The 24,817-nt window shown below is 48.1% G+C and overlaps 1 protein-coding gene across 3 annotated transcripts in view; it reads right to left on the bottom strand.

Annotated features, from left to right (window-relative positions):
• The window catches only part of Myo1b (myosin IB), a 153,349-nt gene that overhangs the window by 104,534 nt on the left and 23,998 nt on the right, over positions 1 to 24,817 (bottom strand). For all 3 annotated transcript variants that reach the window (XM_038315512.1, XM_038315511.1, XM_038315513.1), the window contains exons 2-3: positions 16,195 to 16,338; positions 2,466 to 2,581 (exon numbers count right to left, since the gene is read on the bottom strand). In XM_038315512.1, coding sequence (XP_038171440.1) covers positions 2,466 to 2,581; positions 16,195 to 16,329 — 251 coding nt within the window. In that variant the 5' untranslated portion in view covers positions 16,330 to 16,338. The remainder of the gene's footprint in view (positions 1 to 2,465; positions 2,582 to 16,194; positions 16,339 to 24,817) is intronic.

The raw sequence follows: 24,817 nt of genomic DNA, 5'->3' as shown, positions 1-24,817 counted from the left end.
TTAGGTAGAAAACCATCCTATTTTATCTACGTATGTATTTCCATTACCTGTACCTCATACACTTATGTGGATGCAAATATTCTAACTGACTGAAATTTAAAGAAAAGATAAATCTGAGAGACTTTCAAAGACAAGAATTGTAAGAAAACCCTTTTAGTAGACGATCAGTGAGCTCCGATTCTAAATGTGATTTCCACTTCTCTTTTAACTTTATTATGGTGATATGTGTGTTTACAATGGGGGGGGCATGGATGCCGGAGCACGTGTGTGGAGGTCAGAGGAGTCAGTTTGCCCTGTCTACCTTATGGGGATTGCGGGTACTCGGATGCTGCTAAGCCATCCCGCTGGCCCAAACCAAATTCTTGAAAGAATTATAGTTAAAGTGTATCCAAATCCAAAGTCATAGTATCACCCCGTGTCACAACACTGGGGTCTGTGCGTGCTGGCCTGGGTTGTAGGACGAAGCCTGTTTGAAGGTACTGTCAAAAACTGCTATTGACAGGGAATAAAGCAAGAAGGTAGATACACTCAAGGGAGTGGAGAATGTCCCAGCATGGAGACAGTATGTAGAAACGAGCAAGAGACACGGTTGGCAAAATGTCTCCCATCTTATTAATCTGCCATTGCTAGTGGCAGCCACAGTCCTTTTAGGGTAGATGGCTCAATTTTTAGTAACTATTTTCATATATTTAAATGTTTAGTTCCAAAGGACCCCACATGTCCCTGTGATCCGAATCACTGAAAAATCAAAATATACATAGATAATGAGATAGACAGACACAGATTATTTCACTAGATATGTACGCATATCCACACATATCCTTAATTATGAGAGCTCACTTTTCATCTCATCAGAAGGGGCAGCTAATATTTAACCACAAACAAAGAACAACTAAGGCTTTGGCTATGGTTCTTCCACTCCAGCGCCGAGCATCTTGGCCCCGGCGCTACTGTCTGTGAGCGCACAGTTCTAGGATCTGGGACGGCTGTGTGCCACCGCTGTAGGACAGACATCCCTGTCCTCTAGTGACCAGCAGAGCCCTCCCACCTGTGCGTGTGGCAATCAAAACTGTCCTTGGACAACATCAATTGCTCAATCACCCAAACCATGTTGGGACGTAGATACGGCTGAGCATCTGATCCACAGAAGCCTAGCTTAACCATTTCAAAAGCCACACAGCCACCGCCACCGCAATATCCCAATGACAGATTAATCTTTTCCTCAGCCAAGACGTTCTCTAAATGTTTTCACATCGGTATTTCTGCTCACAGACAGTGAACGCAGAACACACGTCTTCATTTATAAGCATCTCATGGCCAACTGGGCTTGTTTTCAATGAAGCGTTTGTTTAAAGAGAGGATAAGACTGATAAAAGCTAACAGTAATAATGGCAGCAAACACAGCCCAACTTTGCGGAGCCCTTGACATTTGTCCAGGCATCTTTGCATACATCAGTCCTAGCGCAGCGTCCAGCAACAGTTCCCAGGTGTCTTAAGTCTACCCGCAAGGGTTTACTACCTAAGAGTATTCTATTGTACCTACCAATGCCCCTCTGCAAGTCACCACGAGTAACTTACTGCAATTGAAAACAGCAAGAACTCTGGTAAAGCACTCACAAACCCACGAGGAAGGACAGGAAACGTTTCTGCCCAGGCAAAAACCAGAGAAGCCTGGGGCTCTCGACTCATTACACAACTTGGCCCAAACAGAATCTCTCTCTTTTCCTTTTAACTCAGCAGCAGACTTGAGAAGGTAAAGAGCAAACAGACTTCTTTCTGGTATAAGTGAGCAGAACGTAACCGGAGAGATAAGAAGGTTTTAGTTTTGCTTACGATTTCGCCTTATAATTTATTTATTTATTTTTGCTTTTTCAAACATTTTTACGGAGCAATTTAAAAAAAAAAATCTAGTAATCCAAGTCTGTTGTTGATCCATCAAACAAACAAAAAAGACTTTTGTTCGGTCATGCAGACTAGAAAACAAATCTAGTAAGGAAAATAAGACAGTCTGCTCCACACACGGGGTGAGCAATATCCTTGGAAGCCAGACAATGGCAGTGCTGTTGGGTTTCTCTCTGTAGCCCAGGCTGCCCTGGAACTCACTCTGTACCCAGGGTGGCCTCAAACTCACAGAGATCTGCCTGCCTCTGTCTCCTGAGTACTAACTGGGGTTAAAGGCGTGCGCCGCTATGCCAGGCTGCGGGCGTCTTACAATGTGTACTCCTGTTTTGTGCGCAAAACTAAGCAGCAGCTGCTGCTCCCAGACTTCGCTGCAGAAATATTTTACACCTAAGTATTCTGCCTTATTTTTTGAGGCACTAACTATAAATTTCTACATTCTTTCCCGTGAGCTAAAAACCACAACTAAAAACAAAACCACTTTCCTCTGATTCCGGGAGACAGCTGCATGCATCTGTCAATCACGCGCTGGAGGGGGAGGGCCGGCAAAGGCGGCCTGTACTCACATGTGAGGGCTCAGCTCGTAGAAGTTTCTGTTTCTGTAATCCTCCACTTTCTCGGGCGAATAAATGGGCAAGGACCGGTAGGGGTTCACGGATATAACCACACTTCCAATGTATGTCTGTAAAACAGAAGAAGAGGGTAATAGGCTAACAGCAAACGGGAACATTCAAACACCTCAAAGTTTAACGTGATACGCTTGCATCCCTCAGCACGATTTTACAGGTTTCAAGAGCACTGTGTCTCTCTGAAGACAGGTGACCAACATTGCATGTTCGTTTTGCTCATACATAGAGAGCACAAGTTGTGGACTGGGAATACATTTTCAGATAAATCTTGACACAACTTTATGACTCTGTACAGGAGCTCTCCAAAGTCCCGTCACACTGGCCCAGTTCCCATAAGTGACGCTCACTGTAAGCAAGCAGTTACCGCTAGTGTCTCTTTGCTCACCTTTAGCCTTCTAAGTGAGTGGGAGCATCAGCAGCCCAGTTCCCCAGCCCGTCCCACACCGAGGGTTAGGGCTTCCCTTGGGTACGGGCCCCTCTACAGCCTGCCATCTAAAGCAGCACAGACCACATACAATTCAGTATTACGTCCACAGTTAGCTAGCCCTTGGAAATATACACGCCACGGAATTCCATGCTGTGATACACTTTGGTAGTAGCATTTACAAGTGCTTTCTGATGCAACTTACATTTAATATGGAGTTGACACCGAACGGCCAATTTAAAAGGACGTCCTGAGGGGTCCACGCTGTATTTCAACAGACTTTAACTAACCCCTGACTGCCAACTAGAACTTCTTCCTTAACACTTCCGTTGCCGGCGGCCCTGGTAAGACTGGCTCGGGCCCTTTTGTGCAAGGCCCTAGCACAACACCGCGGGCGACAAACAGCTGCTTGCAGGTAAATTTGTCTTGGCAGCTCTGGTTTTCCTTAGTAAGTTTTGACATCATGAAGACAGAAGAGAAAGAGCTCTCCTGAACGGACGAATGAGGAGTTTAAAACAGAAAACTGCCTGTCTAACACATAGTTACGCCAGACGTGAGAGCGTGTGACCACTGGCCGAGGCTTTAGTATTTACTGAGTAAATGATGATCCCTCCTCGCAGCGGGAAGTACTTGTGCCTTTCTCCTTTGGAAAAAATAAAAATAAAATTTAAGCGTACAGACTTTGTCAGCAGAGAAACCAACCTCTGGGCTGGCTCTTCACGATGGCTAAGCGGTGATAACCATCTGCCACGGTGGCATTCTTGCAGAGAGAACAAATTCTGCTGCCTGGGTCTCGCCATCAAAATCCCCCGCTAATGACACGCACGCAAGTTACTCTTCCTGCACGGTGAAATAGCTGTGCTTCTGTGCCAAGCTGTGTCGCCATCGTGCAGAAGAGGACCTGCACACTGAGGTTGCTCAGTCTCTTTAACTGAAGGACTGGCTCACACCAGCTCCAGTGAGCGCTAGAGTGGACGCTAGCTACTGTCCGTTATCCGCTGGTTGACGTGCGACGCCAAAGTCACTGTAGACAGCGGCCACTGTTTTCGTAAGCCTGTAGGCCATGCATTGCCAGTGAGCAAAGTCTTAAACGATGCCCACTCTCTTCCGTTTCCAGCCCTACTGTGGTACTGTGGTACACAAAGCTTAAGTCAGACTAAATTTCTACTCCAGAGAGATGTCACCCAAGAAGATTGTCACTTTAGCCATTTCTGAAACTAGTTTGCCGCAACACACCAATAACTGATACTCCCACATCTCTGAATAAACAAAAAAAGGGGCCAAGCAGGACAAGACACACTCACCTAAGCAATTAATAGAGCTGCCGTACTCCCCATGTTAACAGACTTAGTGGGATTCGATCTGTATCCCCAAGAAGCCAATTAAACAGCAAGCAATAGAGAAAAGGAGGAAAGGACTTAGGGGAAAGAAGAGAGTGTGGGAAACACACTCACTGGTGCACACGCACGCACACGCACCCATGCGCACGTGTGCACATGCGTGCACACACACTCTCACGCACACACCCAGTGTCTCTCTGTGGGGGTCTTCATTTGCGGGTATTATTTAATAGAAGACAGTCCAGGTGAGGGAGCAGCCCAGCCCACACTACTGTTTGGGCTTCCAGCTCTCCTGCAGAGCTGTCTGACAAGTTCTTAGGGCCCTGTGAAGTCTCCTTCCAGGAAACAAGTTCTTCCCTCCTTCCGAAACCAAGCTTCAGCCTTCTCCTCCCAGCATGGGACTCCTGAAGAAATTCCAATTTCTTGGGGACAATTGTTTTCACGGTCAAACGAAAGCTCACCCTCTAGAATAACCTCATCCCTGCCAGGCTGGTTACACCCACTCCACTTCATGTCTGCATCCTAAGCCTTGAACCCTTAAGGTTTTCCTTCAATCAGAATAGCTGTCCGGATGCTGCCGGGCTCCTTCCTCAATGGTTCTATAAGCCAAGGCTTCAAAATCCCCAAGGTAGCAGCAGAAATAATTAAATATTCAGTCACAAGCCCCGTTCCTCAGAAACACAGAAAGTAGTCCTGGAAGCAGCTGACTGGCTGGGGGGGCGCTGACATTCAGCTCTGGGTTTGGGCTTTCCAAACTCATGGGCTCCTGAGAATGTAGGATAAAGCTTAGTTCTTCAGGGGTCAGCGGAGCGATGGGGCAGCTCACGTCTACACCAGAGAACATCTGAACTTCCATGTTATCACTGCCCTTTTCTTATTGCATCTAACTCTCGAAAGAAGCTCACTGTCAAGTAGCCACTTCTTCCATCACCTGGCTCATTGCCCGCATCCTCCCCAACCGCAGCACCGTCCGCCATTGGTGCCAACCTCCCATCAACGAGGCAATGAAAAGCTCCTCTCCTGTCTGTCACTGCCCTGTGCGACCAGCCTTCAATATCTAGGTCGGTGAAGGACAAGAGGAGAGGAAAAGTGACACGGAGGGAGGGAGGGGGAGAGGGAAGGCTGGATCCCTGTAGGAAAAGCACTGTCAATCAACAGACTTCACTTCCACTTCTCCAGGGCAGACATTAAGTCGCGAATGCGCAAACATTCCCGAGTCAAAACCAGCCCCAGCTGCGAGTTTTCAATGCTTCCGGTGCTTCTGGCACTCCCAACACAGGCCTTGCAAGTAACAAACACAACCTGAGGGTTCCCCTTATGCCTGCAGCGAAACTGAACTTTTCCAGAAGTCAGTCCAAATCAGCCTTCCCTCTGCAGACTCCGGTTCAGAGCCCGGGAGAAGAGCCTCTGCAGCCAGAGTTTGCGACAGGCCATGTGTGCTGTTCCCAGAAGAGTCCTGGCAAAGCTCATGCCTCAGAGACCATCTCAGGGACCTGGGGAGGCACCAGCCACCCACAAGCTTTTAAAGAGATCTCGAGTAAACTCTGGCGCTACAGAAATGGATGGATTTAGCTGAGGTCTAGGGGCTGGGGTCCTGACTCAGCTGTTACACAGTGGTCAGTAGATTCCAGCAGGGCCACATAGCATTTATCATACCATACACTCTGTTTACAGAATGCTCATGAGCCTGTTGTGGGCTTGGTGCTTGGATATATAATCTCATTTAATCCTCAGATCTTCAAGGGGGAATTAGTAATAGTTCCCCTGAATGTCGACATGAGGAAACTGGGAAAAGCTAAAAATGTGCCTCGCTTTACACAAAACTGAAGACTTACCAGAAAACTTGGAGCCACAGTTTACAGAACATTCCAAATGGATTTCAAGTGTAAGCAGTGGGAGATGATGGAGAGGCTGAGCTGAGGGCTTAGATGCTGCAGGTATGGGTTCAGTTGTGAGCACGTTCATCATCCAACCCCTTTGCCACACAGCAGCTTTGACTCCAGAGATTTCCTGCGCTGCCTGCCTTAAAACTCAGGACTCTACAGTCTATCTCCCTTCCCTCCTCCCTTCCCCATCCCTCCTCCCTTCCCCATCCCTCCTCCCTTCCCCATCCCTCCTCCCTTCCTCTCCATCCTCCCTTCCCTCTCCATCCTCCCTCCCTTCCCTCTCCATCCTCCCTCCCTTCCCCTTCCCTCCTCCCTTCCCTCTCCATCCTCCCTTCCCCATCCCTCCTCCCTTCCCTTTCCTTCCTCCCTTCCCCTTCCCTCCTCCCTTCCCTCTCCATCCTCCATTCCCTCTCCATCCTCCCTTCCCTCTTCATCCTCCTTTCCTTCTGCTGTGTAGCCCAGGCTAGCCTTGAACTCCAGTTCTTTGTGTGGTCCAGGCTTGCCTTAAACTCATGGTTTTCAATCTGCCTTAGACCCTCCAAGGCTGGGATTTAGGCTTGTACCACAAGAGCAGTTAGCTTCTGTATAGAAGGCTCATCTCGATACAGACTATGAGATTTTATATTTAATATAATGTTCAAACAAAATTGGCCCTTAATAAATGTGTTGCTCATTTATCAACAGTCAATTAAATCAGTTTGTTTATCCTGTTCTGTGATGGACTGCTTTTGCCTGAGTCCTGGCTTTGAACCACTCCTGCTTCAGAGGTGAAAGTAACATGGCTCAGAGGGTTCCTACCTTGTCCCTGACAGCTTCTGAAGCTGCTTTAGACTAGAAAGAGAGGCAGCCTTCGGGTTACAAGAAAAACATTTTCATCTCAACATAAAAGATTAATCATAATAATCATCTCAACACCAGAGATACCCATCAGGAAACTGTCAATTAACAGACAAAAAAACTTACTTGAATATCTGGGGTGTTGTTTACTCTAAAGAGGCTTCAGCCCATCACAGAACTGCATAAACAAACTGAGTCTTCTCGACAGAAAACCGATATTTCAGAGCTAACTGCTCTTGTGGTACAAGCCTAAACCCCAGCCTTGGAGGGTCTAAGGCAGATTGAAAATCACAAGTGTAAGGCAAGCCTGGACTATATAAAGAACTGGACTTCAAGGCTAGCCTGGGCTACACAGCAAAACACAGGGAGGAGGGATGGGAAAGGGAGGATGGGGAGGGAAGGGAGTATGGAGAGGGAAGGGAGAACGGAGAGGGAAGGGAGGATGAAGAGGGAAAGAAGGATGGAGAGGGAAGAGGGATGAGAAGGGAGGATGGGGAGGGAAGGGAGGAGGGATGGGAAGGGAAGATGGAGAGGGTTGGGAAGAAGGATGGGGAAGGGAAGAGGGAAGGGCACCTAGACTGTAGAGTCCTGAATTTTAAGGCAGGCAGCGCAGGAGCAGCTCTGAAGTCAAAGCTGCTGTGTGGCAAAGGGGCTGGATGATGAACGTGCTCACAACTGAACCCACAGCTGCAGCATCTGCGCTCTCGGCTCAGCCTCTCCATCATCTCCCACTGCTTACACTTGAAATCCATTTGGAATGTTCTGCAAACTGTGGCTCCAAGTTTTCTGGTAAGTCTTCGGTTTTGTGTAAAGCGAGGCACATTTTTACATTTTCCCCGTCCCGGCTTCCTCATGTGTATATACAGGAAGACTATTACTAATTCCCCCTTGAAGATATGAGTGCCAAGTGAGATTACGTATCAAAGCACTAAGCCCAGAGCAAACATTCCACAAACAGTACCCATTATGGTGATATAAATTCCACAGGGCTCTACTGGAATCTGCTGGCCACTGTAAAACAGCCAAGCCAGGACTCCAACCCCTAGTCCTCAGCCAAATTCACCCAGCCCTATGATGCCAAAATCATGAAGACTTTCACAAAATGGTCTTTATATCCAGGAAATGGCCAAGTTACCATACAGCCCATGAGATAGTTGTAAGGAAGCTAACACTATGATGACACCACAGAACACGTCCTTGGAATCCTCAGAACAAGAGCAACTCAGGTCACAGGAGGAAGCCACTCTCCTCTTAGGCCTTGGATCCTGGGAATTTGATCACAAGACACTAACTACCATGCGTCACCCTACTATTAAATGGACATCTGTGTGACTTCCCCAATTCTCCTGAAGAGATCCTTTGTCTCTGGGGTTTTATTAGAAGACACACTGTGGTCTAACAAATGTTCTGGTTGCTTCTTACACCATTCCAAAGTGTGCCAAATGGTGTAAGTCAAAATTCTAAATGTGACCTCTCTGGTACTTACAACAAAAACGCAATCTAGTGTATGTATTAACAGCGCCACTCTTGGAAACATAGCTCTGTGTGTGTGTGTGTGTGTGTGTGTGTGTGTGTGTTGCTTATATGCATTAGGTATCACACACACACACAAACACAACACTAATTATACCCTATTTTTAGAAGTGAAGAACCTAGATTCACAGGCTGAAATAATGTAGTCGAAGTGATACACGTACATCAAGTGGTAGACGTACATCAAGGCCCTTGAGAACTAGTCTGTACACACCCAGTTCGCCCACAGCCTCATAAACACCTGTTACAATGCTAGAAGAAAATTAGAACACGAGAGACAGGTTATGTGCCCAGTTCACTGCCCGTGCTAGCTTCTTCTCTGTCTACCACATCAGTCAGTCAGTTTTAAAGACTTCCACAAAGCCTGCTTCCCCAGGGTGCTCACGATCCCTCATGGAATGGCCATGGCCACGAAGCCTACTTCCTTAGGGCGCTCACAATCCCTCTTGACACTGCCACCACAAAGCCCACTTACTCAGGACCCACACTATAGGACCCAGCCATGACAAGCTCAATAGAGCACTGAGTCTCAGTAGTTTACCCTAAGGCAATACCTGATTCCAAGAAAGACCACAAACTGAGACCACCCAGGCACTACCCGGGAACAGACCATCCAAAGGTAATTCCTAACGTCCCAGACATTGTAGATAGGATCCCCTGTCAGCACACACCCATCGCCTTTCACCAGGACACCCCTAGGCAAATGTCCGTCAATCAGGGGTCCTGAACCTTAGAAATCCCTCACCCCAGCCTCTGCTATTATAAAAACCCAACCTGAACTGAGCTGGGGCTCTCCGACTGTGCCAATATGAATACGTTAGACACCAGGAGAATCCGGAGAGTCCAAGTCCTAGTTCAAACTTGAATAAGAATAAAGGCTCTTTGCTTTTACATACAGGACTCAGTCTCCTAGTTGGTTTGGGGGGGGGGGGACTCGGTGATCTAGGCATAACACACACAATCCTCATGATATCACCACACCACATCTTGCTTGTTGTTTTTATTTTTCCAGTATTTTTCAATCTGAAAAAAGAACTCGTCTCTGTTGATCATTTTATCCGGCGCCTTAAATCACTGGCCTCAGACCAGACATCCACAAATACACCAAGAGGCCTGCAAACCGTGGCTGCAGTTGACATCTAGGCCTGCTGGTCTAGCCTAAGACATTCCTACCCTACCAACTATAATCTTTCATCCCTGAGCTGTCAGTCAATTTCAGGCCATATCAGACCATAAATTAAAGAACTATATATGAATTCCCTGCCACGCTGAAATACCAGCTAAAAATACCACCCCAGGCTGCCTTTAATTTAGACAATGCTGCCTTGTCATCGCTGAGACAAACTCGGAAAGAGGGAGGAACTGCCCAGATATATATTGTTCTACAGATCAAGTAAAACCCTTCACTAGGGTACAGTGTGACCCGGAGCTGTGCGGTTCCCTACTTGCCACAAGTCCTGAAAATAGTGTGAAATGGTTACCTGGAAACGGAAATAGAGCAAAAATGAAATCTGTGCAATGAAGGCAAAAATGAGAGCGAGGTAGGAAAGACAGAGTGGGAAGGAGTGTGCCCCCCAAATCTGCATGCAGGAAGCTTCACCCCAGATGTGGCAGTCAAGTCGGGGGGGGGGGGCACCATTAAGAGGTGGGGCACTACCCTCAGAAGAAATTAATGTTAACTCTCACAGGATGCAACTTCCTGGAGAGGGTTGCTATAAAAAGGCCCTGGAGTCCCTCCCTGCTCCTCCCTGCCCCACCATGGGATCGGTTCTGAATTGCCATCTTTTTCCACCTTGTGACAGAGTCAGGAACCCTCACTAGGACAATACCATGCTGTCCGAACCACCAGCCACCAGAATCATTTGTCAAAAACATCTTAATCAAAAAAATAATAATAATAATTCTGGGCTCCCCAGTCTGAAAACAGCCACACCACCTACAATATATACTCCACTCCTACTTCATGGCAGTCTCCAGAGTAGGAACTCAGTAAGATAAGCACCAAAGTATCCACTTCACGGATGAAAGGACTCAATTCCTGATACTGGCGGCTGGGAGTCACTACGATTCCAAAGTTTGTTCTGTCTGCTCGAAGCCCAGATCTTTCCCAAGATGCCACGCTGTGTGTCACTTCCCACCTATTCCAGGGTCAAGTTCAAAAGACAAAATAACTTCTCTTTAAAGATTAGAATCACCATGAAAATCCATCCGCCCTGTAGGCGAAGGAGGAGCACGGTGGGTGTGTAACTGAACTGGCCCCGCGAGCCCAGAGCCAAACGGCTTCTTCTACTTGGTGCTCATAAGGAGGACCATGAGGAACTGTCAATCACTTGCTGTCCACTTCATATGATGAACGTTCTTTCCTGAAGATCTTCTAGGCTCGGCTTTGGGTTTTGGCTTTTGGTTGCAGGGGGTGGAGGGGAGAGCCACTTGGTTATCTCCTTGGTTGATTATCTTTGCTTTGGCTTATGAGAGAAATGTCATGAAAACCTATGACTGAGAACCTGCCCTGTGTCTAATAAGTTCATACCGCTGTACACTGAGTGCTCGCTCAACACAGGCCGAAACACTGACTGTGACCTTCCATGCTTCACCTAGGTCACTCTGGGGCCACCTAATTCCAGAGCTTATACAAATTTTCAATATCACATGAAACTACTTTCCACACTAAGCAGGCTTTCCTAGTAGTGAGGTCATCTGATGTTGGTGGGAAAATCAACCGAAGGTCATTAGCACACAAACACTCTGACATTAGATTTCCTGGCTATAAATCCATCTCATACTCACTGTGTGACCATGGAACAGACACTAAGTCTGAGCTGAAACATAAAGGACTTAAAGTATTCGAGGAGTTTACGGACTTTCCCCGGGTCTCACAAGCAAAAGTAGCAGGGCCAGGTCTCAGGTTCAGGTCTTTGCTCCTGGGTGTCCATCAAACCACTTCTAATAGAGGCCTTTTTTTCTGATGGCCTCATGTCCTCAAATCTAACTCTGGGTGTGGCTGTGACCACAACACTTGAGTTAACTGCTTATAAATATCACACAGAAATTTCAAGAACAATACAGGACCTGCTGCTTGAAATAACTGCCTGAGACTGGCAGGTAACACACACACTGCATCAGCATGGGAGAGATTTGCCAGTTACACAGGTTTTATGAAAGTTTGAACAGGTTAAGAACTAACATGTTATTATCAAAGCCGGCTGTCCTCATAAAGTGTGCAAGAGACAGGTTGCCCTCGCAAATCAGACACAACATCCCTCTACGCCTCATCACCGACAGCCACAGCTTTATCTAACCTTCTGACCAGTCTCCGCTCTGAACTCCCAAACACACACAATCTGCTCTCCACCTTTTCTAGAAGCCAGCCCCTCCCACACACGGCAGTGCAAGCATCTCATGAGAACAGCTCTGGGTCCTCCGCCTCCCTTCCCGCTTAGTCTAGGCAGAAGGAGAAGGGGCACTGAAGATTCATCCCACCCCACTGGAGCCTCATCGGGGCTGGGATCTCGGAGGGAAATGAATGCATGTTTCCAGCTCTAGAAGAGAAACAGTATCCTTACATGAAGAGTTTACAAGACTCTGAACATTGGTTCTACTTCTGGAAACCTGGCACAACATAACTACATTTTCATGTTACATGGCTCGATGCTCCTTGAAATGTTTTTCAAAAGCATATGAATTTTATAAAAAAAAATTAAAGGCTTTAAAAAAAAGGTATGTTGAAATTACAAAAACCAAAAGGACAGTTAGGTAATAAGAACAACATGAAGCTGGACTTTGGTGCTGGCTCTGAGCTCTGCTAACAACTCAAAGGTCCAAATGTCAGATTCTCATTCAGTCCAGCCTGGAAATACCCTGAGCTAAGTCACTCATGCACACAGGGAGCACTCCTGATGCGCGCACACACAGGGAGCACTCCTGATGCACACACAGGGAGGACTCCTGATACACACAGACAGGGAGCACTCCTGATGAGCACACACACAGGGATCACTCCTGATGCACACAGACAGGGATCACTCCTGATGCACACAGACAGGGAGCACTCCTGATGCACACAGACAGGGAGCACTTCTGATGCACATAGAGGGAGCACTTCTGATGCACACACAGGGGGCACTCCTGATGCACACACAGGGAGCACTCCTGATACACAGGAAACACTCTTGATACACACACACAGGGAGCACTCCTGACACACAGAGCACCATGATGCACACAAGCAGTTAACACTCCTGATACACACACATACAAAGGGAGTACTCCTGATGCACATACACTATGAGGGTGAGAAACTCAATTTTTTTGTAACAAAAGGAGAGAAATCATTATGGCACACATAAGTATCCCCGGGAACGTATGTTGGCACCACACAATGTGAACCGTCCTGCATCTAAATGAAAAGTGCTTGGGAAATCTCAAGATGTACAAACGTAAGCCAGTATAATTTTTCCAATACTTTTGTAAACTAACCAAACATCCAGTACAAAAGCATGGGGATCCCATCCCAAAAAGCGAAGACAATTTGTACTAGATTTTCGAAGCTGTCACTTCTACAAGCACAATTAGTTTAACATAAGATCTTGAAACCGGACTAATTCAGACCTGTATAATATGCAGACCTGACAATTCAGACAGAAAACACACTAAATTTAGTGATGGACGCTCAGAACACTTCTGTCAGCAGACAGACACCTCGGCTCTTTACCTTCCAAATCTGCCCTCCTAGTTCTTACTTAAATTGCCGGTCTCCTCTTCCTGGACAGAACCACAGTCCTGACCAGCCACCCTAAAAACAGAACCGTCTGACCTCAGGTCTGTCTCTTCCTCCATCACAATAAAGCCCACGTGAAACCTGCCCCTGCAGCAAGCTTGCCCAGGGTGGGGGTGGGGAGGCCGGAAGGGCTGACAAAGGGCAGAAGGAACAGAGACCAGCAGAGCTTGGGAATGTCACAAGTAGCATTTCCCAGCCACTGACCCCACACTGAGCCTGGGAGACTAACAGGCACGGCCTGCAGCTGGTCCCAGCTTGAACTGCCCTCTGCCAAGAGAGAATAAGAGCAAGCAGCCCCTGACCCTGTGTGCTTCAACCCCCCCCCCCCAATCCAATTCTTCCCTCTATCTCCTCTTACCTGATACTCCCTTGTCTCCGCCACACAAGTCCAACCAAAGCCCTCGCTGGGAAGGGCAGCTCGACCCGTCCCCAACACTGTTGCTACTGGGGTCACAGACACGAACTAGCATGTTGCTACTTAAACAAGAATGTTAACCCCCTTCAGATGATATTACTGGAGCACTGCAAGGAGTATGGTACATCAAAATCAACGCAGAGGTTACAGACGAAACCTGAACTACTCTGGGAGCGAGAGCCTGGTGAAAATCGCTGCATAACTAGACTTAATTCTGCCTCAGATGCTCCAAAAAAAAAAATCGATTCGCCCTCTTCTGCCATCAGAAGTTCCCAGTCTGGGAAGCACACTGATGGGTGCCCATGTAACTAACACGCATGGCAAATGCCTCCCATGGGGCACAGCTCTTATAGGGCAGCAACGTCAACACAGCCGCTCGATGACTTTAGGGCTTTCTGAGCCCTAAAGTCTCTCTTCCACTCTTGCGGAGTTGCTGACGGTGTCTGGCTGCTTATTTGTCCCCTCTCACACCCTGGAGTCCGCTGACGACCCAGAGAATGCTAGGGTTTGTGCTCACTCAAGAGCCGCTCACAGCTAGAGCAAAGTCACCTCTCAGACAGCTCTGTCGGAGTAGACACCCCTCTGACCTTTTCTATGGGGGTGGGGGGCTGGGAGGGAGAGGAACAGCAGGGCAGAAAACAAGAGACCCCCCCCCAACCTAGGACTATACCACACTATGCTCCCACTGCGGCCACACCGAGACTTTATAAGTCTAGACCAGCTTTCTGGTCCCAGACACCTTGTCTGTCAACCCAGTGTTAACACACTTACAGGATGGAGCGCCCCAAACGGTTGCCCGATGAACAGAGCAAAGCTATAGGAGGATACAACAACATTTATTCTGAGGAAGAACAACTGAAAAATCAACACGAAACACAAAACAATGCAATGCTTGGTGAAGGTCAAACCATTTTGTAGTAACCCACGTAGGAAAGGAAAGCCAGAATATTGTCAAAATAAGAGCCAGAGACAGGTCTCCTGGGGTTGGCCATTCGAGGCCAGCAATCATGACCGCACCTCCCATGCAGCCAAAGCATTACCAAAGCAATGTATGTTTACCTTAAGCAGGACAACATAGAGAGAGCTAACAGTATTTCTCCCCTGTGCCCACAGGGTTCCACCAATGGTATTCAGTTAGCAAGCCTTTCTCATCAATCCAGGCCCATTTGAAACAGCAGGACCGTGCTATACACGTTACTCTAGAACCTGCTTCCTTCCCACTGAGAACAGAAACTGCTTTGTTGTCTATGACATGTGTTTAAAGGTGCAGCAGGAATGCACACATCTCACGAGAAGCACAGCCATCAAGCACCACGGAAAACATCAACTGATGTCAATATCTACAAGCTAAAGTCAATTTTCTACTTCTGTCTTATAACCAGAAAGGGCATTCCTGTAATAGTTTAGGAAATAAAATTATGCAGAGCTGAAACTCAGACATTTTGTCTACTAAAGACTCATGGACGTTAACATTTGGCATTTCGTTAAGAGGGGCATTGTTTTGGTTTTCAGTGGCCACAACAAACCAGGTATTCAAACGCATATAAAGCCCGGCTCTCCTGTCTTCAGCTCATTGGAAAGCGAATTGTGCTGCTTGGTGCCAAAAAGAAAAATGACCAGCAACATTAGTTAGGATATAATTGATTCCTCCTATCTTCATCTCGGAGACCGAGACTTAAAGGCCATTGTTCACTTGTGATTAGACCACACTTTAAAGCTGCAGAACGGCCAGGCTTTCCCACCTGAAAGTGTGTACTGTGCACAGAGGGGAGGGGAGGGGAGGGGAGGGGAGGGGAGGGGAGGGGAAGGGGGAGGGGAGGGGAGAGGAGGGGAGGGGGAGAGGAGGGGAGGGGGAGGGGAGGGGGAGAGGAGGGGAGGGGAGAAGAGAAGAGGGGAGGGGAAGGGGAGGGGAGGGGAGGGGAGAAAAGGGGAGAAGAGGGGGAGGGGAGGGGAGGGGAGAGGAGGGGAGAGGAGGGAAGGGGAGAGGAGGGGAGGGGAGTGGAAGGGAGGGGAGGGGAGAGGAGGGGAGAAGAGAGGAAGGGAGGGGAGGGGAGAGGAGGGGAGAAGAAAGGAAGGGAGGGGAGGGGAGGGGAGGGGAGGGGAGAGGAGAGGAGCGTCTAAGCGATCTAAGCAATCAGAGTCCTAGACTCTTCCAGAGGCATTCAAGGCGCGAATTGGGCTCAACACTGTCTGAACTGATGTCCTCTGAGGCGGGGACTGACGCATGGCACTCACACGCAGTACCTGGCACACAGCTGACATTTAAACGCCATTGGGAAACACTTGATTCGTCAGTGGGATGCCTACGCCAAGCTAGCAAACAGTCCAAACCCTCTGAGGAGGTAAGAGAAAAACCTGACTGCTTAGGAATGAGAAAGGAGGGCATGAGGTGGAAGAGCCAGCTCTGCCACAAAACGCGGGACCTAAAAGCCACGGGGGCCTGCACGCACTCACATATATCTCGTTGTGGTCGAAGCGCTTCTTGAGGTTGCCGATGAAGGTCTCCTCGTTGAGTGGTTCTAGAAGAACCATGTCTCCCACGCCGATCATGTTGTCCAGGAGCGAGGACTTCACCTCCATTTTGGCCATGGTCTCCAGCTGGAAGAGAGGGGAAAGTGTCAAATCCATGCGCAAAACTCTTTCGGCTGGGTTCTGTGTGGCTGGAGAAATGACCCCCCGCCTGCCACATAAAATGCCATCGTCTCCCTCCCCACGATCCATTTTGCTGGCATAGCCATGATGCTTCCTTGCTGCCAAATGAACCTTCTTCCAAGTCCATCCTCCCACGCAGAGGCCATCCACAGGGAGTGCCAACAGGAAGCCACCGTCACTGTGGCCCTGATGGCATCTCTATCACCAACCAAAACTGGCACAACTCCAGAAGAACCCCTTTCCAAAACCCCAAGCCACCCCGCCCCAGCCCTTTGGGAGCAAAGGAAGCCTAGGCCATACCTGAACCTACTTCCTCTAAGATGACACACCTCAGCTTCCCAAGACTAACTTGCAATGTATTAGCCTAAGACACTGTGTTCCCGTAACCCTGCTCACCATACCAAAGAACTCTGCACGCAGTGAGGAGCTTAGTCCTCACAACAGCTCCACAGGGAGCATGGTTAACTCCCTGTTAATAGGAGCTATCTGGAGCCAGTGCTAAGGTTGAGCGGGTAAGGGCACTTGTCACCAAGCCTGCAGACCTGAGTCCCATGCCCGGAACTCACATGGTGAAAAGAGAGAACCAACTTCTGTAATTTCTCCTCTGCCTTCTGTGCACACATACCACAACATGTATGTACCCACCCCAAACATATTAATTTTAAAGATTTGCATGAGGAAATTGAGCCAGCAAGCCAGCTCGGTGGGTAAAGGAATTTGTCACAAGCCTGACACTGAGTTTGAGTCCCAGGATCTAAGGAGAAAAGAAAGTTGTTATCTGATCTCCACATCATAGCACATTCTCATCCGGTCACTCACGCATACACAAAAGTTTTTTTTTTTTTGGTTTTTCGAGACAGAGTTTCTCTGTGGCTTTGGAGCCTGTCCTGGAACTAGCTCTTGTAGACCAGGCTGGCCTCTGCCTCCCGAGTGCTGGGATTAAAGGCGTGCGCCACCACCGCCTGGCAAGTTGTTTTTTTTTTTTTTTAATGAGAAGAAAAATCGAAGGTCAACCTCCTGTGATTTCTGGCAAGTGTTTTGTATGTGGTGTTAAAAAATCCTGTAGCATGCCCTGCAGGGCGGTGCATGCCCTTGATCCCAGGAGGCGGAGACAGGCGGAGCTCTGTGAGTTCGAGGTCAGCCTGGTCTACAGGTACACAGAAAGGTACACAGAGAGGTTGTCTCAAAAACAAACAAAAAAGAATGCCATCACTACCCTGACACCATAGCTATGGGAAGACGTTTCATCCAGGCATGGGAAGCTTATTCACAAAGAGTACAGCCCACAAGTAAATGGAGGCCAGCCAATGTAAACAACCAAGGTAATCTCCTTATTCTCAGTTTTCCTGACTAGCCATCCTAACAGCCAAACCAAGTTAACCCCCAATGACTGACTAGACCCAAATACCACTTCTTCTTCGCCTCGGAAGGGACTGCTACCCCGAGGAAACAGAGGCACCCTGTAACGGCAGCATATTCTACACCCAGGATGTAGGGTGCCGTCACAGAGGAGAGCTAAGCCAACCGAGGCCCCAACCTCTGGGCTGCCCTGCCCAAAGGACTAAAGTCCCTGCGAATGTCTTCACAACAGAAAGGGTGTAGAGTGTCTACTGTAAAAGTGTGCACGCTTGACCAACTCTTCTCCTCAGATAAACTCACTGTGACAGTCCTAAGTGTTCACAGCACAGAAATCAAGTTTAAATGATGATGAGACACAAAAAGACAGACAGACGGGGAGGGGGGGAGGGAGGGAGGGAGAGATGGAGGGGAGAAGGAAGGAAGGAGGAAGGGAAGAAAAGAAGGAAGGGAGGGAAGGAGGGAGGGAGGGAGGGAAGGAGGGTAGAAGGAAGGAAGGAAGGAAGGAAGGAAGGAAGGAAGGAAGGAAGGAAGGAAGGAAGGAAATTCCTAGAAAGCCAAAAAAGGGACTAAGAAAGAATCAAGGCTTTCTCCAATACATATGAATTGAGTGAGTACTTAAGACCCAGGAGAAAAGAAACTAATTGTTTTACTAACATGCTTTAGTTTCATGTCAACCACCCCTGGAAGAACTAGTCCCCAGCACCACCTAGACCGAACCTCCACAGAACAAAATGGGGTGGGTCACGCTGCATTTCAGAACAGGGCTGGAAGCAGATGGGAGGTACCTGCCATTTCTAGGGCTGGAGTAGCAGCCAGGAGACAGTCCACGGGAAGACTGTGAGCCCCCGACTCTGTCAAAATAAATTAACATTTAAATCAAATCTCAAGTTCTCAGACTCGTGCAGTGCCAAAAACACTCCGGGTCTGTAAACGCGTTTTCATGTAATTTGGCCGAGGAGAGAAGAGAGATTGGGGACTAAGGGAGAAGAAGGGACTTGAGAAGGGTTTCAAAAATAACCACCTCAAACCAGCAAGTAAAACAAGCAAAGTGGCTGACCAGGAACTCTGCCCCAGGGGGACTGCTGGATGGAAGCTATTTACAGAACCAGCTGGAAAGACTCAGCTACAGCTGGCTGCAGGGGACAGTAATCAGGCAGCCAACCTGCCCGGGTAACCAGACCTGCCACACCCTTACAACTGCTCACACAGCTTAAGGAAATCCTGTCATCCGGCTCTGACATGCTGGCCCAACTTCAGCATCCAGGCAGGTACAAATCAACTCAGAAAACGGGCAAAAATTGAAGACGTGCTTTTTGCAAACAATAATATATACCAATAAAACGATCCAAGCTGAAACATTAACCTAAGAGTCCTTCAGTTACAAGTACAGTTTGTCATTTTAGCATCTGGGTATTGGGGACATGAAACATGGCATTATGGTGGCTTCCATCAATAAAGGTAGAAAGAAGACACAGGGTATACGGTGGGAGCTTCCCCAGCTCCTTAGAAACAAACTGCTCCCATACCGACTCCAGTAGAATTAGAACCATTACTTCTAGCATAGGTTGAGCTCACTTTGAGATCTTAATAAAAACATCTGGTATATTTGCTCCACCAAAAAAAAAAAAAAATCCTTTCTGACAGAGCTATGACTAACCATGGAAACCAACCTCAGAAGCATTTGCTAACTCAGTGTTTCCTGAAACCATCAAAAGAATTTCCACAGCTTTATGCAAAAATGAGACTGTATGAAAGGCACTAGGAATATTTTTTATGTCATACACAAAGATGTGTGGGCATATCAAACAAAAAGGTGTGTGTGTGTGCGTGCACTTGTGCGTGCGTGTGTGTGCGTATGTGTTGTATCCAGTTTCCATTCCCAAAGGCTCTCACACGAATCTACATTGCTCTGCCCTACACTCTAGGTATTAGTACATATCATATGTACATTAAACCAACCAACACAACACGAGCCCATCACCTCCTAGTCGCTGTAGCTGATTAAAAGGCCCAGTCTGAGTCTGACGCTGGATGGAATATCAGCACCGGTTCTGTCCACCTCTGCCGGACTGACAACGTGACACTTGGGTTGGCTCAACAACCCCTGCTCTCATCGAAGAGGCCACTTCCAGAAGGAAATGGCACACGGAGGAGGCAAGGCAGGAAAGTGACTAAAAATGATTACTGATGGACTCCTAATGACATCACAAACCTCTGGATCAAACTGCACTTAAGGTCCCCAGCACCTCACTCAAGGTTTCTGGGATGTGAGTCCCTTAGCTCCCTTTATGGTTGAAGTCCGTGGAGTTGGATCTTCCATCTCCAACAGAAAGCATCTGACATTGGATCCAAGCAACTGGTGCCAGAGCAAAGGCTCAAACTAGCTGAGCTAGGCCATTCGGTGTGAGGTGGAGGGCACAGGAAGTACACATTTTAGGCCAGCAAGATCATATTTGATATCTATTACTGGAACCACAGGCTGAGCTGGGCATGCCCTGGGGACTCAGATCTTGTAGCTGTAACACTAGAGAATTTGAATTCGGGGAATTCAGAATACCAGAGCCATGTGTCCATGACACTGGCCTGTCTGAAAGGCCAGCAAGGCAAGAATTTTCTGTTCACTGCCTGTAGCAGTCAAGCCGAAGCCAACTGTTTGGTTTCTGGTGCCTAAGAAAGGGATAAGCCCTCCCACCGCAAAGAGGTAAGAGCCAGAAGGTACCACCAAACTCCATTTCTTCCACTATCAACCAAGAGTGACAGCTCTCTGCAGGAAAGAAGCCACCGCCAAGCGACACACTCTCAGGTCAGGTCCTAAGGCTTGACAGGATTTTCAGTGTGTGGTACAAGTCCATGGAAGCAAGTCAACATTGCAAAAGAGCTACATTTTTAAGGAACAATAGGGCCAAACTCTTGTTGACTGTGACATACAATTGTTTGACCCTTGCTGACAACCAGCCCTAGAGACTTCTAACTCACAAGAACTGTTTAAGTATGAAAGCCTCACAAAGTCTCTCCCCAGTGCTCACTCGGGAGGCCATGGAAGACAGATGCACAAAAGAGACCTTCTCGGAGAACAGTGGGTGGCATGATTTTAGACATGTGGGGGAGAGAGACACATGATTTTGTCTGGGGCAACTTATTTTCCTACATATAGGCGGGATAAGGTGTATGCGAAGCCAGGTATTTCCTGCCCTAACAAAGCTCGGGCAGGACAATAGAGAGTTGGACCACACAGCAAGACCCTATCTCAAACAACAAACAAAAACTGATCCAAGCCGGGTAGTGGTGGCACACGCCTTTAATCCTAGCATCCTGGAGGCAGAGGCAGGCGGATCTCTGTGAGTTCAAGGCCAGCCTGGTCTACAAGAGCTAGTTCCAGGACAGGCTCCAGAGCTACAGAGAAACCCTGTCTTGAAAAACAAAAACAAAACAAAACAAAAAAATTGATCCAAAATGAATGTATGGGGACAGCTGAGGTCCATAGTAGAGCTGATCTTGCAGGTGCTACTGGGCATGTGGTCCTGTTCCCACGTGTCCCTTATCTACCATTTAAGGAGTTCTCCACTCCAGACTTGCATGAGTTAGTTTCTGGCAGGTCTACACGCCCCCATCCCAACACAGCAGGAGGCGGGAGCACAGCTTGTCCCCAGCAATCTAACCACGGGGGACAGGGGACCGGGGGAGGGGGGGGGGAAGGGAGGACAGTGGATGACCAGGGCCAGGGCCACGCTCACCATACACAGCATCATGAAGACCACGTGGCCCCTGCGGCGTGGCTCCCACGGCCCAGCTCTGGCCTGTCTTTGCTTCCTTGTCTGCTGCATTCTTGCTTAACTCGGCTTTCTCTGCAGTTCTGAATATGTGCAGCCTTCAAACCAAATCCTTAGCTGGCATAAACTGAACGTACCTAAATCACAGGTATCAAACCTTTTTTTTTTTTTTTAGTTGATTTGTTTTATGAAATCTAACCTTCCTTCCTAACTTGATGAAAGCCATCTATAAACACAATGACTGGGGACCTCATCTGAGGGGCCACAGGAACAGGGCCCCTGGATCTCAGGGTGACCGAGCCAGCAACAGTTGCTAGGTGACTCCATGGCTACCTGAGCTTTGTACAACCACCGTCTGTGTCTCTGAGGCAACTGCTCCTTCCCCAAACCTGCTCTCATCTCAAGCACCTCCAAATGACTACTGCTTTGATCAATGTAACTGGTTTGTTTACTGGAAACCTATAAAGCATGAAACACAGCTAAGAATACTGAAAGCATCATTTCGAACTGCCTTTAAAATCAAAAGAGACCTCGTTGTTCATATTCTCACTCCTCCCACTCTTCAGCTGGACTTTGGGAGCTCAGTCCAGTGCTCCGATGTGGGTCTCTGCCTCTGTTTCCATCAGCTGCTGAACGAAGGCTCTATGGTGATATTTAAGATATTCATCAGTGTGACTACAGGGCAAGGCCAGTTCAGACACCCTCTCGTCTACTGCTTAGGGTCTTAGCTGGGGTCATCCTTGTGGATTCCTGGGGATTTCTCTAGTGCCAGGTTTCTTGCTAAGCCTATAATGGTTCCCTCAATCAAGGTATCTCTTCCCTTGCTCCCATCTCTGTCCTTCTTCCAACTCAACTATCCCGTTCCCTCAGGTTCTCCTTCCCCCTCCCCTTCTCCCCTCGCCTTCCCCTTCTGCCCTCCCTACTCCCTCACCCCCATGATCCCAATTTTGTCAGGTTATCTTGTATATTTCCCCTTTCCAGGTGGATCTATGTATGATTTTCTTAACACCCACTGAAACAGCTTACCTGAGCTAATGGGAGCTCACCAACTCTAGCCAGACAGGGAAGGAACCAGCACAGAACCTAACTAGTCCCTCTGAATGTGGGTGACAGTTGCGTGGCTGGGGCAGACTGCGGGCCACCGGCAGTGGCACCAGGGTTTATCCCTACTACTTGTACTGGCTTTTTGGAACCCATTCTCTTTGGATGGATACCTTGCTCATCCTAGATATAATGGGGAGGGCCGTGGACTTTCCCCAAAGCAATGTGCCTTACCCTCTCTGACGAGTGGATGGGGGGGGGATAGGTAGAGAGAATGGTAGAAGGGGAGGGAGTAGGAACTGGGATTGGTATGTAAAAAAAAAGGAAGTTCGTTTTCTTTTAAAAAATAAAAATAAAAAAGAGAAATAAAAAATAAAATAAAAAAGAGAACGCAGCATGGGATCCTAAAGCATCCCATAGCTACTGTAACCTAACAGGGCAACAAAGTCATCTACCCTATCGCTCACAAACATTCCAAGCCACGGACTGTGAGACACACTGTAACTGTGACCATGAGACACACTGTAGCTGTGACCATGAGACGCACTGTAACGGTGACCATGAGACACACTGTAACTGTGACTATGAGACGCACTGTAACGGTGACCATGAGACACACTGTAACTGTGACCATGAGACACACTGTAACGCGACCATGAGACACACTGTAGCTGTGACCATGAGACTCACTGTAGCTGTGACCATGAGACACACTGTAACGGCGACCATGAGACGCACTGTAACTGTGACCATGAGACGCACTGTAGCTGTGACCATGAGACACACTGTAATGGCGACCATGAGACACACTGTAGCTGTGACCATGAGACGCACTGTAACTGTGACCATGAGACGCACTGTAGCTGTGACCATGAGACACACTGTAACTGCAACCATGAGACACACTGTAGCTGTGACCATGAGACGCACTGTAGCTGCGACCATGAGACGCACTGTAACTGTGACCATGAGACACACTGTAACTGCGACCATGAGACACACTGTAGCTGTGACCGGCGACCATGAGACACACTGTAACGGTGACCATGAGACGCACTGTAACGGCCACCCCTCCAGCTGTCAGCCACGGGAAGAACACTGAATCCCACCATTCGATATCAGAGCAGGAATATGGACAGTCATTTCAAATTAAAAATCAACAGTAATAATGAACAAGAAATGGAAGCTAAGCAGAAAAATGACTCATCTTACTGCCCCCACGATGGACTGAGTTCTCAGGGGAGCACAGGCAGCAACGACGAACACTTTCTGCATTTGAAAGAGTGTGGACGGATCCGAGCTGACAGCTCAGTGCACACCAAGATTAGTAAATCACATCATTTTAAATCTGAAACAGCCACTAGAGCAAAACCAAAACTACGCTATGAGTGAGGAAACACGGTAGCCCTCTCTGTAGCTCAAAGAGGACATTTAAAACTCATCGATTGTAGCATCGTCAGAAGGGTGTCCCAGCGGCAAAAGCTACAGGGGACTTGCTCACAGTACCAACCTGTTTAACGGACTCTGGCTGCAGCCATTAACCTCCACGCATCGTGGTCCTGCCTGCTGATAGCGCCTTTTCTAGAAAGCCAGCTCTTCCATCAAAGAGCCATGTCTTATTCCTTAGTATCCCCCCAAAGTCGACGGAAAACACGGTCAGAAAACGCAAAGGCAGGTGACGGCTGACGGCTGAGTCACAGCGCAAAGGGGATTCTCGACAGCCGCCACTCTCACGTGTGTAAGTCTGGTCACAATTAGGAGGCAGAAGAATGATAACCGCTTCAAGCCACTTTGAGGATTTCTCTAAAAAGAATCACAACACCGACAACAGGACAGGAAACGCAGCACAAGGCTCCAATGAAGTCACTAAAGCTTTTGAGAGTGACATGCAAAACACATTTAAGTGAGGAAACTGGGCCAATAAGGCAAAACTTCACGAACAAAATAACTCTCAGCAAATATTTAAGGCAAAATAAAGGCAAAGGACAAACCCAAAATTGCCATGTAGTTCAGAACCTAACAGGAGTAACGCGCTGAGAACTGGAATTCCCGTCCTCACCGAATATCATCTGGGGGTAAGGGATTAGATGCCCATTTATCCAGTTCAAGAAGCATGTCCAGGAAGAATCCTGTTGAGATACTGGCTTTGCGCGACCACTTAGGGACACAGTGGCAGCCACGTGATCTCTCCACTCTTCCCCCAAACCACGCCCAAGAGACAGAGCCCAGCAAGAATGGCAACGGAACGCCCCATT

This window comes from Arvicola amphibius, chromosome 18 (assembly GCF_903992535.2).
Source record: "Arvicola amphibius chromosome 18, mArvAmp1.2, whole genome shotgun sequence".
NCBI lineage: Eukaryota > Metazoa > Chordata > Mammalia > Rodentia > Cricetidae > Arvicola > Arvicola amphibius.
The sequence above is the reverse complement of the archived record's forward strand: the minus strand, read 5'-3'. Positions and strand labels throughout refer to the sequence as shown.